This window comes from Anas acuta, chromosome 3 (genome assembly GCF_963932015.1).
Source record: "Anas acuta chromosome 3, bAnaAcu1.1, whole genome shotgun sequence".
Taxonomy (NCBI): domain Eukaryota; kingdom Metazoa; phylum Chordata; class Aves; order Anseriformes; family Anatidae; genus Anas; species Anas acuta.
The window spans coordinates 5,935,928-5,953,689 of record NC_088981.1 but is presented as its reverse complement, the minus strand read 5'-3'; the positions used below and the strand labels follow the sequence as shown (position 1 = coordinate 5,953,689).

At 38.1% G+C, this 17,762-nt stretch overlaps 1 protein-coding gene across 10 annotated transcripts in view; it reads right to left on the bottom strand.

Annotated features, from left to right (window-relative positions):
* The window catches only part of PLCB1 (phospholipase C beta 1), a 376,130-nt gene that overhangs the window by 52,561 nt on the left and 305,807 nt on the right, over nt 1–17,762 (bottom strand). For all 10 annotated transcript variants that reach the window (XM_068675405.1, XM_068675406.1, XM_068675407.1 and 7 more), the window contains 5 exons: nt 15,729–15,909; nt 13,500–13,576; nt 13,285–13,374; nt 10,982–11,039; nt 9,853–9,939 (listed from right to left, as the gene is read on the bottom strand). In XM_068675405.1, coding sequence (XP_068531506.1) covers nt 9,853–9,939; nt 10,982–11,039; nt 13,285–13,374; nt 13,500–13,576; nt 15,729–15,909 — 493 coding nt within the window. The remainder of the gene's footprint in view (nt 1–9,852; nt 9,940–10,981; nt 11,040–13,284; nt 13,375–13,499; nt 13,577–15,728; nt 15,910–17,762) is intronic.

Sequence of the window (17,762 nt, the reverse complement as noted above, 5' to 3'; positions counted from 1 at the left end):
GTGGTGGGGTAGTGGTAGAATTCAAAATTGTCAACTTTCACCATTGTCACAATAATTTTCCTACAAACAATCTCTGGATCCTCGGAAAGGCCAATGCCACAAGTGTTTACAAGCCTTCTTGAGCATCCTTGAGCCAGGCTCCACACCACACCTCTGGATTAGGCTTCCTCTTCCCAGACACATGCACTTACTCCACACAAAGCTTTCAAATCTCTGGGACTCCATAAAAGAGATCATTTACAGGTTCATAGCTGTAGTTTATGTGCTTAGTCACACTCTACAATCTCTTGGCAAGAACCTCTTTCTGCCATCAAAGGGCTGAATAAAAGGAAATGTACTGAGTCACGATAGTTAAACCTATATACTAGCACCCACAACTAGTGCATTTCTGTCAGAAAATGCTGATTTGTTGGAAATGAGTCACAGGAGAAATGCAATGAAAAGTAATCGTCCTAGAGAACAAGGAGGCTTGGAGCAGCTCTCTTGTCTGCCTCCCCAGCTCTTTTGCTGCTAAGGACGGCTGCCAGAACCCTGAAAGCTGCACCCACATTGCAAGGCAAGTACACGTTAGCATGTCTGAGCTGCAGGATTCCCTGCCACTATGGCTGGGAGAGCACTTTCTCTCTCCCTTCCAGATGATTTACAAGATTTTCTTCCCCTACTAGACTCAGTACTCTCAAACTGCTGGGGAAGATAATGCATCTGAAAGCAACCACCTTTTGTTGTTGCAGGGTTTTTTGTTTCTAAAAACAACAAAAGATTTCCCATTGTTTTCATCATCATTCTAAACAGACTTTTAATCAATGTATTCTTTTGAAACTCTTACTTCATTTTTGATATTTCTGTTACCGTTTCTACTAATATATTTATCATCCTGAAACCTCACTGTAAATAAGATAAACTTGGCACCCACCTTGTCATGGTTGCACTAAGAGCAACCTGTATATTTAATACGTACTGCAATGAATACTACTACCTCATGGACAGAAATGCAGCAGTATTTTCATTAATGGCTCTGTTTTGCAGTCTGATTCTGCACAGAGATATAAGCAACGTCTTAAAAAGCCATTTGCATATGCAAAACTAAGCACACACTACAATCTTTGCAGGACCAGTGGTTTCATAGCTCTGTTCATTAAGGAACATATTTTTTCCCCACTTCATGCATTTTAAAGCATCTCTCTAATGAGTTTACATAGTAAGCATTAATATTTCTTTTAACGTTTTTGCATTAGCTCTGTCAGACTCAATCTCTTATCATTTGTCATGTTGTACTGAAGGTCTGATAATTAACTAGTATGTTGCTGCTGTTGTTCAGTGATGAATAGAGTTATATACAAGAGCATAAGTATCTGCCTTTGTGGTATTTGTTGTTCACTCTGACCCTGACATAGAGTGATGAAGATGTGTTTAAGATGCTACATAAAGCACTATATTGGAATTTTGCGTGGGTCACTATGCATTTTCTATAGACTATATTATGTAGGCTACATTTATATACACACATACACGCACTATGCATATATTTACTATATATTACATAGAGCACTAGAACAGCATAGAAAAAGGTGAAGAGGAGTCAGCAACTTGTTGGTGCCCCGTTCCTCACTTCAGTTTAGCATGGAAAACACTTGCCTTTGCAGAATCACAACTATTTTTCTAGTAGCAACTTATCTTGTCAGGTTTAAATATTGGACAGATCCTAAGCTACAGATTCTGACACCAAACGTTTGCAGTCTCTGTCCTCTTATTTTTTTTTCATAATTTTCAGTTTTTTCTTCAGAGATAACATTGTTAACACACAAGTTAGCTCAGTGCTCTTTTTTCTCAAAGGTGGTTGCTACCTTGCTGTCACCCACCCTCTGGGAAATTTTTGCTGTGGGAAGCAGCAAACGCAGAACCAAAGAGAGTACAGCCGTGGGTCACAGGGGTGCAGGTTACTGAGTGACAGCTGCACAGACGCACACTGCTGTAGAGCAGAGAACAGGATACTGCAGACCAAAGTGCTTTGAGAGGCTACAGAGAACAGATAAGGGGCTTTTAATGCTACACTATTCACTGCGGGCTGGTGTTTTCTTGTTATCCTCAACTACCTGCAGTACACTGAAGAGCATCTTCTGCAGAGACAAGGTGCTCCATCTAGGATGTTATCATCCTGAACTTGACTTTGCTGAAAGAAGCTAGACATTCACTTTTCACATCTTGTTCCTGGTTTTCTCTTTAATCGATGGTAAAACACACTGTGCTCTTCTCTGCATGGGAAATTCACTTCCTTTAAGAAGAATTAACCATACACTAATGTTAAAATCAGAAGTTAGGTCTACTTCAGCAATTTATGCTACCAAGAGAGAAAAGATAATTTTTATTTTTTGCTATTTATTACAAAGCTGATCATTTGCATGGCAATTTATGACTTCCTTTCTCTCCCTTTGACTGAACTGCTTTCTAACTCAAATTAAGCATCTAAGACAATTATAATATAGTTAAATCAGTTACTGTGCAAATGCAAGCCATTTTCCTGCTTTTAACAAGTTTTTGTTTGCACATGGTGACGGTGTTCTGAAACAACGTCCCTAATGGCGAGAAAACATGGGCTGCTCTGTCATTTTGATGGATGATCACTGCAGCACTGTTACAAAGAGGGAGGGGGGAGGACAAGACATCTTTTTAATCTGCTTAATGGTAAATAACAGCACATTCATTGCTTATTATTCATACTCAGTTGGGCAGATTTGTCTTGCCATCCAACATTTCCATGATATTACAGAAGCCACAGAGGTGGTAAAGGTGTGCACCTTACCCTGAAGGAACAACATGGATGCCATATGCTGCCCTGTGCTGCTGTGGTCATTGGTAGATGCAAAGCTGGATGCCTCTCTGAAAGCTGAGAGAGATCTCCCAAATATGCACCTCTGCACTGTCCCCAAACTGGACTGTTTTGGGTGCTGCTGCAGTTTCTGCTGAGGAGAGGAGGGAATCTGGGGGACACTGCATCTGGCTTTGGGTACAAGGAGTTACCTTTGCCTTCCCTCCAGCCAGATGGGAGTTCCTTGCAGCGGGGACCTCTCCCAGTGATGGGCAGTACTGTGCCAAGCTGGACATCACTGGGGAGTGGCAGGGAACAGCAGGCTGAGCTCTGCATTGGAGTTCGGCTTTCTATGGTCTGTCAGGAAGGCTAATTGACCAGAGTGGTTTGAGACATGAGCTTATCTGAGATGGATAAAATAAGAACACAGTCTCTTGTGCAAACTGGGAAAGAAAAAGCCTGTGAGGTTTCTTTTGCCCAGGAAGAAGTCTCAAATTTGTGCCTTTAAAATAAAATATTCAGTGAACGCCTTTACTCACAGATGGTAGCTGGACTCTGAAATCACTTTTCTTAAAAAAATAAAAAATAAAAAGTCACAGTACCCTCACAAATCAAATCTGTCTGCCACATGACCTCCATTATGGACCATACTCTGCCTTCAGTCATGCCATTTTAAATCACCAGTGCCTCTGCTAGTTTCATAATGTTCCTTTTTATTTATACTAGTGGAAGCTAAGAAATAACTTGCCTTTTTTACTTTATTTTATTTTTTTTAAGCTCCATGTGACACCCAAGATTTTCTCTGGTTTCCAGTAGAACAATTTTTTGTGAGGAATGTCACTCCCTATCAACAAATAGCAATCTGAAATTCTTCTATTTTGTCTCTTTCCATTAGAATGCTTCTTCATATTTGCATTCTACAATCGGTTTTAACATTTTTCTTTAATATTATAATTTAAAATTAATTTAAATTTAAAAAGCATTTTGCATAGTCGCACTGGAAATATGATGCTCTGGATTGGGATGTTAGTATTCCTGAGTGTTCCCAAGACACATGTGTATCTGCAAGACCAATACCGGCAGACATTTAATTAACAGGGAAAATACCACCTTAAATTGTTAGATGTATCTTTTGTGACCTGATGTTCATTGCTCACACCACAATATTTATTTTGGTGGAAAAATAAACAATCATTAAAAATGTGGATTTGTGAAGAAAAAAACAGAAACAGGCAAACAAGGTCTTATTTTCAAATATTCCTTAGAGCATCCTGTTATTTGGACTGAAGTCTTTTGATCTCAGGCCTAGTGATGAGCTTGTCACTTCATAGAAGTTAAGGGAGTTTTATTGGTATAAAATTGGCATAAGATAAAGGTCAGCCTATTTCATTTTAATGAGTGAAGTGAGATTATTTACCACTCAGTTTACAGACCTAAAGTAAGTGCATTCTGCACTTCATCCACCGGGAGAAACAGAAAAAAGGAGACAACCCTAGTTTCCCAAAAGAATACTCTGCAGCCGTGAGCTGCCTAACAATCACAGTAATAAAGCGTTTGAAGAAATATCAGGGCTTAAGCCACTCAAAGCTTATTAGATAAATTAGACTGATTGTCACTTAGGACCTGATGCTGAGAGGTGCTGAGCAAAGTGCTAAGGTCCTCAAGTGCATAGTCCATGAAAGCTGTATCCTTCAATTTAAATGCAATCTCTGGACTAAAAATGGGAAGATGCCAGATCCTTAAAGACCAAGTCATAGGGAGATTTGGAAATCTCAGTCTAGAAATTTTCATTTAAAAACATTCCTTTTAAATATTTCTTGTTCACTGAGGTTAAGTAAATTCCATTCATTTCTCCGTGCTGTTGCCCATTTAATGAGGCAGAAAAGCATTTTATTATTCCCCTCTGATGAATATACAAGCACCAAAACCCAAAGCTGAGCAGTGAAACAAACAGCAAATTATTTTCAATTCTTTTAATTCTGTGCTTTTTTTTTTTTTTGGCAGATACTGCCATAAATCATTTTAGCTCAGCAGCCATAGATTCAAGAGACATTTCCTTTTAAACTTTGGAGGTGCTTAAAGTCAATGAATTAACAGAAGAAATCGCTTTTACCTAAACCAAATCCATGAAGTGCAAAGTCCCATGAAACCTGCTAAACTGAAATAACCTTTTTCTCCAAACGCCTTCTCCGAAATTCTTGAATAATCGCCTATGGTTGAACTGGAATGCATTTGGAAAGGTTTGAATTGAAGTGCAGCTAGCCCAAAAGACAGTTTGGCTTCTTACAGAGGTGTAAAGGATAAAAAAGGGATTTTGGTGGACAGTGCATTGTTACTGTGAATTATGCAGTGAGCTGAAATGACACTGGAATAGTCATCAAAGTTCCTAAGAACTGTTCTCTTCCAGATGAGCTAATAGAGTGGCTCCAAGCTCTGAGGTTAACTGAAATCAAATCTAAAAGTGCTGTGAAATACATTTGCTCTATTTGACTTCTTTCAAAAGTTAGAGGTTCTGCTGACCCTGCTGTCAGCAACAGCTCCATTTCACACAACGACATTATCTGCATGAAGACGGACACCGAGTTTTATCTAAAGCATATATGACAAGCTGCAACCATCGCAAAGATCAAATATCACTTAGGCATTGTAAGAAATCCGTCTGAAATCTATGAAATCATTCACCGGTTTTCAAATATCTTCATTTAAATAACACTCAGAAGGAAGGAGCCACTGTCCAGCAGTTTTTCATTCACAGGCTTCCATGATACATGATTGTAAAAACAGCCAGCCCCAAGATTAAAGGCCTTGGAAGTCCTTTCCAGCCCAATGTAACAAAAAGAAGACACTGCAGCTGTAAGAGACTTACTGTTGTAAAGCATAAGCATCTCTTAATTTGTTCTGTAACCTGAATACGTGTCATTTTATGTCCCCATAAATTTTTCAAGTACAATGCAAATATTAATTATTGATTGGATATAGAAGTGTCCGCTCCCATTGTGTGCAATTAATAATGCATGTCAAATTGTGAGATGATAAATGTGTGTCCTTTGAAAGTGAGCTAGCGTGCATCAGATGTTTTTATTTTCTGTTATCAAAAACCAATTCATAATTCTAAAGAACTGTTGTCGTTATATTTTCTGAGGGGAAAAGGGCACTTTCTACCTTATGCCCTACCTTAGGGCTGTACTGTCTGCATTCATTTCAAAGACCACAGAGAGGCAACACTTAGGAGGAAGTTTGCACAGCTTGTGGCTCTGTTACAGCCCTGTTGTGGCCTTTTCCACAGACAAAGCTTTACCCTGAACTGTGCCATCTTCCACATTGCCAGAAGAGCCCACGCCATGTGGCAGGACTTGGCTAAGCTGGGGTTGTGAGCAGAAGGGCAAGCGTGAGCAGAAACATGAACATGGGCTACAAAACTAGGAAACACATGCCCTACATCTCTCTTGACAGTTTAGGCCGGAAAAACGTGGTTCCCTGAAGCCAAAAGTGTCCAGCTAATGCAATGGGGAGCTGGGGCTGACTTCAAGAGCTATGGAGTCTCACCTACTGTGTTGGCTTTCAAGTGTATCTCCGGCCCATGAGCCTTAGTAACAAAAGTCTCATTGGTTTCAATTAGTGGAGGCTCAGGTCTATTTACTGTAACTCAGTCGATTCTCAGAAAAATAATTAATTTCTTGTCATGCCTCATGTGTATTGATTTTTGTAATTACAATGAAATTGGAGGCAAGGGTCGGGGGAAGGAAATGCACCTGATTTATGTTTAATTTGATGCACAGGCTGTCAAGGACAAAGAAATTGAGATGCATGCCCATCCTCAATGCACCGCCTTGTGCCTAGATAGCGAGTGCCAGACATGCTGTAGAGAAGAATCTAAAATCACACACTGCTCTAACGCACAGAATTCAATACTGCAGTGTAAAGAGCTGTGTTTCTACAGCAGCCTCCACAGTATGTAGAGAAGATGCCCAAGGGGAAGATGATAAGGACAGGACAAGCTTAATGTGTATTAACGACTAAGGGAAGAAGACAAAGAATTTGAATGGGGGAGAAAATAACTACAAGCTGTTGCTGATAATAAAGCTGCAAGTAGATAACATAAATACGGAGGAGAAAGGAAAAGGAGAAAAAAATACACATGCCTTGCTTAGCAATGCTGCTGTTAGGAATAAGTCAGTGGCATGACAGCATTTGAACTTTGTTTTCACTGTGCTTTCACTACAATGGCACTCAAGCTAGAAATTTTTTAACCTGTGGTCAGTCAGCATTTGACTTACTAATTAAATGGTATTTATCCCTTTCCAAACATGGCTGTGGGACTGGTTGCCTTGTTACCACATATACACACACAGATTTGATGCTAATACTCAGTTTCTAGTTTCTACAGCATCAGAGACTAGTTTGTCATAAAGATACCCTCATTACTTACATATACACAGTAAAACATCTCAGGCCCATTAAAGTCAGTATTACACTGCTTTCAGCAGGACCACAAGAATTACTTCCAAACTTTTGCCTAACAGTATCCATTCAGGAAGCAAAGTCTCCAACTCTTCCAAGAGAAAAAAAAATATATATATATATCTTTTTATATAATAGCCCTGCAAATGAAACTTACAAAACAGTCTCACATCTAAACATTAGAAAGAAATTATATATATGAAAGAGAGGCAAAGTTTCAGGGTGTGAATCAGCTCCAAGTACTTTCATCTAAACACATGATATTTTAAAATTAAACAAAAAGTGAGCCCTCTGCCTCCGGTACAGGGAACTGATTTGCATCAAGTTTGTGCAGTTTCTAAAAGCTGTTGCCTTAAATGTCAGCACTCAAAGGCAAGTTTTCCTCTGGTGGCCTACACACACCGCAACAAAGGAGGCTGCAAACGCATACTTAAAAAAAAGAAAAATAAAAAAATAATCTCACTGGTATGGTAGTCTGTTGCCAACACTTTGTGAAATGATATTCTTCCTGGCTATGACAGAGCTCTGTGCACAAAGCCATAGCACAACAAATTCTGAGTCAGTAATAAATAACCAAATGAAAGTGATTGATGATGGCAAATTTGTCTCCAATGGAATTATTGTAAAAATACTAAAAATTCTTTCCCTCATATATTACACTTTTTGTTTAGGGGTTGTTGATACTGCCAGAAAACCCCTTTGACACAGCTAGCATAAATTTTAGTGGGCGTTTTGACACTGAAACACCGGAGACCAGCCTATTTAAAAAGCTTCTCCTAGAAAGGCTACTGTATGCATAAAATACATTGGTGGTTCTCAGCTAGGAAAGCATTTGATCTATTTTATATCATACGCCCTGTCACTAGGGAAACTTATGAAGCAAATATGGATATGAAATATGAACATGAAGAAAAAAATAAAAAGCTACTTAATAAAATGAGTAATTATGTTTTGCTTAAATCCTCTCATGCCAGCAAAAAGCACATACCATCATAAATTCAGTAAAGTCTGCCCATTTCAGTAGGTGGGAAAGGAAAGAAAATGCAGCAAGGCCCTGTAAGGCACATTACTGTAGAGGGTTTTCTCGGGAGAAATCGAGAGCACTGACAGGAGTGCTGATTACTGCAGTGCTTTAACTGATAGCCAGATGCAGGGGAAGGCAAGGGATCTGGAGCTGCTCTGTGCCATGATCTAATGCTTGGCACATGGACAGCTGAAGAGTCTCATGGTACCAGTCCAGTCCAATCTTTCAAAATGCAACACAAGTCCTGAATGACAAATTCTGACTGCAGGTATGCTAGTTATTAGTGAATCAATAAATTAAAAAAAAAAAAAGAGAGAGAGAGAGAGAGAGAGAGAGAGAAAAGAGGACACACACAGAAAAGTAATTATATGTCCAAGCATCTGTGAAAAGCTGAGGTTAGAAGTACTAATATTCTTTGAAATACGTTCAACATTTAGATTCCATTTTCTGGTTCACATGCCCGAGAAGCTCATGATCCTAAGGTATCAAATACAAACCATACTATTTTTTGTGCCTTTAGACTCAGATGCCGTAACATTGAAAAGTTCCAGGTTAATTATAAACATGGCTTTTAAAATGAAAGTAGAAAATTAGAAACACAAACTTTTTTTTTCTAAACAATTTTAAGTTTCTAGCTATTCAGATCTTAGCTTAATTTATTCTCTTGATCTTTGACAAAAATGACATGACAACATTGATTAGGTGACAACCAATACTAAATATTTAAACTGGAATACAAGTACATAAACATAAGGACTGTAGACACAGACAAGAAATTAAAAATGAAGCCTAGAGCACATATTTGAGTGAGTGCAGAAAAGAATGAAAGCAGAGATGACACAATGCGCTGTGGAGAATCATACTTGGATATGAACTCTGCTGAAAATAGGTCTCCATACAACAGTCTGATTACACAGTTACCTAGCTCTTCCCGTGGAAGAAGTATGTACAAAAGATGAATCCAAATCTTCTCCACTGAAGTCAGTGGCAGAACGACCACCAACTTAACCAGGAGTAGGAGTTAGCCCAGATTATTATATATTATATATATTTCGGATCAAAAAATGTATTTCAGAACACTGCATGCAGATACAGTGCACAAAATCGAACAGGGGAAATCCAACAAGCAATATAGAGCATTAAGCACTAACATTATGAAAACGCTCATTGTTTTCCACAAAATATATCTTTATCAATTATCACAAATATCTGAGACAAGCATGCTAAAAAGATATCTCTTTTGTTTCAATGTAAACTGTGTTTTGTTTTTGTACTGCTAAAGCACAATAGAGTGAAGAGCACACTCTGCTGGTCAGAAGCACCATTTACACTAAAAGCTTTTTAACACTGTGATATGAGTACTGAGAAATAAACCAAATTATATGACATCTGACTTGAGGTGCTGCTCCGTACTAGGCTGCTACTTGATATTTTTTTCATCCTGTGTACTAAGTTACATAGCTAAAATGCTACATTATCATGTTTAAATATCAACCTACATACTCTATACAACACTTTCTTTCCTGAAAGACATTTTAAAGTATTGTTCAAAAGTCTTTACCTTGGGTTTTTCATCCAGTATTTGCTGACGAATCTCCTTATGTTTTTCTACCAGTTTCTCCTGTCTTTTACTCTGAGCATCTTCTAGCTGTAAGAAAACAGCAGAGAATCCTGTTTCAAAAACTACGTATTCTCCCTTTCCCACACCTTCACTGGCAGAACTTTTATTACATTATTTTGCTTTAACTTTTACTGTATGAGATGTGCAAGATGGATTGTGCTCCCAGAAGAAAAGTATTTGCATCCTAGAGTCCTAAACAGACATGCTGATCAATTTTAGGCCTCATTTAATACAGCACTCAAGCATGTGCCTGACTCCAACAAGAACTGAGCATAGTGATCCTGCTCAGAAGGGGGGTTGGACTAGATGATCTTCAGAGGTCCCTGACAACCTCAGCCATTCTGTGATTCTGTGATATTTAATTTGCTAATTCTTTACGCTGATTCCTGAACCAAGGAATCTGTGAGCAAAAATAGGACAACATTTGAATTGAACTCTTCTGCACTGAAATCAAGAGTAAATTCAATAGTGGCAAAAATTTTATAATAATTTCCCAAAACAAAGTATTGTGGTGAGCACTTTCACCATGGCATAAACTATGTATAGCTACAGAATTACCAACATCTGAAGTGAATTTCTTTGACTTGACTTGTATTTATAGAACTCCCAGAATGCTTTTTTTGTTTTCTGATAACTGTACAAATGTACTTATGGTTAAATTTTACTCTAAGATTGTTTATAGACTTTAAGAGTTTCTTATGAAATCTTTACATTCATGAAACAGCAAGCACACACACACAATTAAAAAATCCTCAGTATTTAAAAAACATCATAGAGTACATGTTTCATGAAAAAACACAGGATATTCAAAGATAAAATCACACCTTTATTAAAATATGTTCCCATTACTATCTCCCACTCCCAAACACTAACACTTAACAAGATCTGTCTGAAATTCCAGTTTTTCTTTTAGTGGAATATCAAAAGGAGCCCACGCTGCATCTTTTAAAAATCTGCACTTGTGGAATCTTTCCACAGAAGCTTGGAATCTGTTGTGTAAAATGACCTAAAACATGAAAGCTGACATTTTATACCCCAAAATGAAAAATAAACATATGACCTGACGTACCCTTTTTATGTACTGTACCACCTCCTGGATATATGATCGAATCATTTCAGTCTTCTCTCTGGGGAGAAGCAATCAACAAGTTATTGTAGTCAATAAGATCATACCAATATATTTTAATCCTCCCCAACTCCCTACAGAATGAGTAAGGCGATGTTTTGAACTTATGGATCAGCCTAACTTAACATTTAGTGGCTTCCTGGATGTGCCTTTTATAACAGGTGGCATCATTGCCATATGAAGGGTTCTGATTTCCCCGTACCACAACAACTCCTCTGCTCTTTCATGCTAGTCTTTTCCCACAGGGTATTGTCACATCTTCAAAGTGATGGCAGCATTCCTTAGGGCCCAAATGTCAGCCTAGGAGAGCACACAACCGTCAGTAGGTGCACACTGCCACATTGTGGCACTTACATATTACTGAAATTATCTCTGTCTGTGTAGATGATGCTGGGAACATCTCAGAGATGATGGCAAAACTCCAACAAACGGCTCAACTTCAGTCCTCAGCTTTGCTGTGTAAACTACAGAAAGCTGAACTTGGAAGAAGTACTCAAAGTGGCTCAGTGAGACAGCTATTAGGTAACTTTTGGTCAAAGACAAGATGCCTCAAAGGAATAAATGCACATAAAATTACATTCTGTGGATGCTGGAGTTGACCAGATTCAGGACAGTACTCTAAAATCTAATTGCCTAAGAACAGTGAATTGCAAGCTACTGAGGTGGCATTAAAATCTGATGGTTTTTGGTAGTTACACAATCCCTGGGCACAGGTAGAATTAGAAAACTTAAGCAAGAACAATATGACATTCTCTATCTGTTTTTTTCTTTTTTTTTTTTCAAATTTTCATAAGAAAAGCTTTAAAGAAACAACAGCCTAGCATGGATGACTCAAGTGGGATTTTACAGAAGGTCTCACAACTCCCCGTTCCACTGCAAAAGTGAGGACAAACTGCATCACTTGATAGAGGAAAGCTGAGTTTCCCATTTGGTTCCCATCTTACCTTTCCCAAGGGTTTTCTGAAAAGCCTGGCAAAAGAAAGCCCTTGTGAAGGATGAGGAAAAAATTAAAACAAAAATGAATTTTTACTTGTCTGTTCCTGAGCCTTTCTCACTAGCATCTCATTTACCTCTCAGCCAGCAAATCATTTCCTATTGCAATTGATTTTACTGCTATATTTTTGTAATGACTATTTTTTTCTAATACATTTTATCAGCCCTTACCATATTATTTCTCCCCTTTTCATAATAAATTATTCTATTTTTTTTTTTTTTTTTTTACGATGTTTATACATTTCTTAAATTATCTGATGCAGTTCATTGTGTGAGTGTGTGACCCTCTTTCAGTGTTGCCAAACAAACAGATTGTATGGAGAGGCTCCAAAATCTATATACATCTTTTTACCCAACATAATTGTGTCTTACTCACATAGTAAAATTCAGATATGAAGGATTTTGTTGTTGTTGCTATTTCTCCTGTATTTTAACTGTTCTTAAGTGTTACTAAAATAAAGACTGGTATAAAAAGATATCCCAGCAAACAGTGAAAGATTAAAATGTTCCATTTTCTTTTTGAGCTGCTTGTGAAAACAAATGAAGAAGGAAAAACAAACCTAGACACTGTGCCTTTGGGCACCTGCATAACTCCATAACTTTGTATTGTCTGGTTGTGCATAAATGAAATTAATATTACTGTCCCTGTTCACAGAAACGGCACCCACAGAGCTCAGTTCTCCTTTCTCTTCCACCAGAAGTAACTGCACACTGAATTAAATTGTTACTGGAGGAGAGTCAGTAGCACAGCATCTGAGCGGAATTTATCACAAAAGTAGAGCAAACCTTCCAGTGTGTTGCTGCTATTTCTTTTAGACAGCAGCTTTAACAGAGTTAAGAAGAAAAGATAACTCACAACTAAAAAAAAAAATAAGTTACAGCGAAATCAAACCCTGCAGGAATTGAAGTTACTAAGTCTATTTGTAGCCATACATAAAAGAATAGCATTTGGATTAACAGCGTCTTGGTGAATCATTGTCATGACAATGTATAGGCATGTCCCCACACATCCCCATCAGCACCTTTGCAGCTGACCCAGACTATCAATACTTGCAGAACAGGAGATTAGATTTGTCCCAGGAAATTAAATTAGTATCAGCAGAAGTAAGAAGGACTCCACTGCTCTGGTGAGGTATTACAGTCTGACTAAAAGCTGCCTTATATTTAGGGTTGAGACCCTTCTTTGATTTTCCAGTTGTGAAAAATGTCTCTCTTTGTAACATATAAGGATATAGATCAAGGGATACACTTACTCTTCCATTTGATTTTTATCCTTGGATTTTGCTTCTGTGATCTTCTCCTGCCTCTTCTTGTCCATTTTTTTCTTCAACTCTTTCTTTTCTCTAAAGTGTAAAAAAAAAAAAAAAAGAAAAAAAGAAAAAAAGAAAAAAAGGCAAGTTCAAAATGTATCTGAAATGAAAAACACCACAAGGAGATGTAATCAATTATAAGGGGAATAGCACCTTACTTTTCACATGTTTCTTTCAGTTTCTTTAGCTGGCTGTTCTGACATTCCTCTGCTACATCTGTCAACTTCTGAATAAGCTAAAAAAAGAATTCCAAAAAACAGAAATATGCATTTTCAGCAAAACATCAAACATTCATCTAAGTTTCCTCAAACATCCATGTTAAACATGTGAAACTGTTAAACCATTCCCCGATTAATTATCTATGATCAAAAGCAAGTAAACATTCTTATTAGTGCAAACACATTCTTAACTTGCGGACTCCAGGCAGACTCGTGAAAGTCCAACTTACATAGAAACTATGACTTCTCTGTACATCAAGGTGATGTACTCTGAGAAAATAAAATGTAAAATCAAAAGATTTTTCTTAGATTTTACTCTTGCTATAAATTAGAATATCTGTGATAATTCATAAACGATCACAAACTGAACTTGTGCAATATGAATTACAAGCTGAATTCTTGTTCACTTCAAGGTTCTCTGTGAGTGCTGAAAACATTCCTCTTGCACAGAGTACTATTACATGGAGCAGCCTGGATTTCAGTGTGGTCAGGTGGACAAACATTCATGCATGATAGCTAAGAAAGTTAAGCTGTATCCTGATCACACATCACTGGATTCAGAATATCATAGTTGTTGGTGTGAAATTTCATGTGCTGGGCTGGGTCCAATCTCATTTGAGATAAAGCTGCTAACAAAACCATGCTTGTAGTTGTGATGCTGACGGATGAGGATGCATGGACTGGGCCTCTGTTCAAGTTCAATGAATGGTGAATTCAAGTGGGAAATGGGGCCAATTTCATTCGATCGTGCCTATGGTTTAAGCTGGATTCTATTAAATAATCTTCTCAGGATGATGAACAAGAAAATGGATAATAATGCCTAGCTAGTCTCATCCAGCTTTTCTTTCCTTAGATAAAAGAAGAAGAATGCTAAGAATAGGCTGTCCTCTGAAAGAAATCAAAAACAATCTCTCCTCTGCAAGGCAGATTTTATGTGGAACAAATCTTAATTCCAGCATAATTCAGAAGGAAAACTGTCTGAATGTTCTGTGTTAAAAAAATGAATTTATCATGACACTACCTAACTGGACAAAGCACAAAATGGGACTTGGCTTTGGGAAAAGCCATTTCCTATTTTGGAATGAGAAATTAACTTACAATATCATCCCAACTATGTGGGTCCACAACGTTTTGTTCTTATAAAAAGTAAAATCCCTGAGATGCACCCAACAATTGTTACTGTACCCCTGAAGCACAGGTAACTGTGTCCACGCACTCCTGCTGGAGCTGTTCCTGCTGCGTAACACTGATATGGTTCACGTACAACTGATGATAAACAGCACCGCTTGGGAGCCGCAGTTCTGTGCTACGATCCATGGGAATGAATTTGTGAAAAGGCCTTGCTGAGCGATTTAAATTCATATCACTCTTCTGCCCTGCTTTTTGGATGGCAGGACAGAACAGACAAATCACTTCAGACACCAGCAATGAGGTAAAACATCATATAATAGAAAAAAATTGTGAGACAGGATTGTCTGGAGTTGAGAAACAGTTTGCACTCCCATAACACCCTTTTAAAAATGTTCTCTTCTGCCTGAGAACATCCATCAGCATCAGCTGCCATCTGCCCAAGCTCCTCTATTGCAGCTCAGAGGGCTATGATCTTGCTGCAGTTGTCAGCCAAACTCCAGCTGTAAAAACAAAGTAGCTGGGACTGATGCATGCAAACTATTTCTTCACCATACACAGATTATGTCCTGCATCCCCTTAAAGCATTCGTCTGCAGTAGGAACGCCGTTTGGCAAAACTCTGTGCCCTGGGGAATGTTTGAAGCTATTTTCATTTATTTGTTTTCATGCTGTTTGAATTTATTTCCAGTTAATACTGCCTACTTGAGTATTGCACATTTAAGTAAGTGGCAGAACAAAATGGGAACATCAACTAAAAGCTGCAGAAAACTTAGACATATGTAACTAGAGGTAAGGACTCAGTGCCGTAGCATTAATAATAAATCTGTTGCCTTTCTGCCTTCTATCCAAAGCCCTCCAAGTATGTTAGAAGTGTTAGTGACAAAGTGGCACAACAACCCCTTGAAGTAGCAGTGGACCACATGGGAATCAAGATATGAAATGGACTCCAACTGAAAGGAAGCCCCACTTCGTTCTAACATCACACTGCTTTCATTACTAACCCAAGACCACTAAAGAAAAGCAGATGCCATAAACGTACCAGCTTAATGTGCTCTCGTTTCTGGTACTTTTCACTGTAATACTGTTCCTGTCGGAGATTTAGCAGCTGCTGTTGCTGCTTCTCCTTCAGCTCGACTAGCTTCTGGGTCATTTCAGAGTCGAGTGCTGCTAATTCTTGTTCAATAGTTGAAGAACTGTGGTCTGGGCTGCCTGTTTCAGACCTGCAAAGACACACACACACACCAGCTCCAAGTCACTAGGTATGCATGCTCTGCCCCGTATTTAAACCCTGTTTTTAAGGTAGCTGGTTACATGTAGTCCATCAAATAAGTTTCTCAGCACCACATATACAGGAAGAAGATGATTTTAGCTATGGTAAATCCACTAATTTAATCTTAGCAAAGAAAACAGTGCTAATTGTTTTCTAATGGGATATGTGTTACTTTTAAACCTCGTATTACAAACCTGCCATGTGGGTGGAACAGGACTTAGTATAAATGAGCTATAAATGAAACTGCCAGGAATTCCTATAAACATGCGCCCATAGAACTTATTTCTCCACTTCCAGGCACATAACTTGAATTTCAGAGCTTCCTAATCCTCAGCAAAAATGGTAAATGCTAAGTATTTTGGAAACATAGTCATCCTTGCATACGCTTAGCAATAAATTTAAGAGCATAACTTTACATCTGCATTTATAAAAAGCTTAAAATGGTTAGGAACATCCCTTTATTTGGTATTTTCTCCCCCCTTCAGGAAATGCCATGCATAGCACACACACAAGAAAGTGTTCTATGTATGGACTCCTGACTTCAGGAGGAAACTTAACTTCCCAGTGGGGAATAAACCTCAGAAAGGCAACACATAGGAACAAAGAAAAAATATAAGGAAAAGGCTAAAAAGCAAACACCAAGGACTAGGATTTATTTTTATTTTTTTCCTTAAAATAGGAGGAAGGATAGATGTAATGGTAATGGGAGACACGATGACACTGCTCAACGAAAAAATAAACAAAAAATTGCAAAAGCAGTATCACTCTCAGGCCAGCTGTAAACTAAACCCAAGAAAAATGTTTTTAAAAAATATGATTATGCTGTGTCTCTGCTTGGCTGCCATGTTTACTGCTGTACTCAGGTGTTAAAACAGTTGCCTGGGAAACCTCAGGAACAGCGCATGAGATGGACAAAACAGCAAAACCTTGAGCAGAGAGGACTGACTGTGAAAAATGAATTTTCTATTCAGAAATTTGCAAAGATTACAATGCAGAGAAAATGCTGCACTGGCTGCCTGTCTTTTCTCACTCAGGTTCAACTTTGCAGCTGCTGTCAATTAGCATAATTTCAACCAAATAATGTGAAGCTGCTTTCATCAGGCTGAGGATACAGACCAAGGTAGCCTATTTGTATCTCTTGTATTATTGTTGTATTTGAATATTCTGCTATGATGTTAAGTGGTATCAGTGTGACAGGTGAGGATAATTTACATACAGAGCCACAAGACAGCATTAAAGAATATTAAAGTCAGCAAATTATGCCATTATGCTATATGTTTTAAAGTTGACATCTCTTGTATTTTTGGCAGAAAGAAATAAGGCTAAAACAGTAACACTCTGTTAAGGGACATGATCATTAAATAAAAACTTCAGAACTACACCAGCAAAATATCTGTGTTTGTGTTCACTAAAGTTCAACTGTCCCATAGACACTGGCTTTACTGAATCTTTGCCCCATTTTAGACATGGGCATGAAACACTGATTGCTTCTGATCAGAGACAACAAATTTTAATGACAATCTGATGCAGAGACTTTGAACTTACAGGTAAATAGCCTCAGTAATAATTTAAAATGGTGAAAATTGCCTTTTCCCTTGGGATGCAGTATTCTATTAAAAGTCTTCTGCTTGAGATAATACGTACTTGCAAGTTTGAAAAGGCCTAAATACATACTCCTGCTCCTTAAAAATTCAGCAACAGATTTTTTAACCTTCAGATTTCTCAGTATCTTCACATGAAACTTCACATCTCTGAAATCGCTGTGACAGCTCCCCGTAACAGAATACAGTGTTTTATTGCATA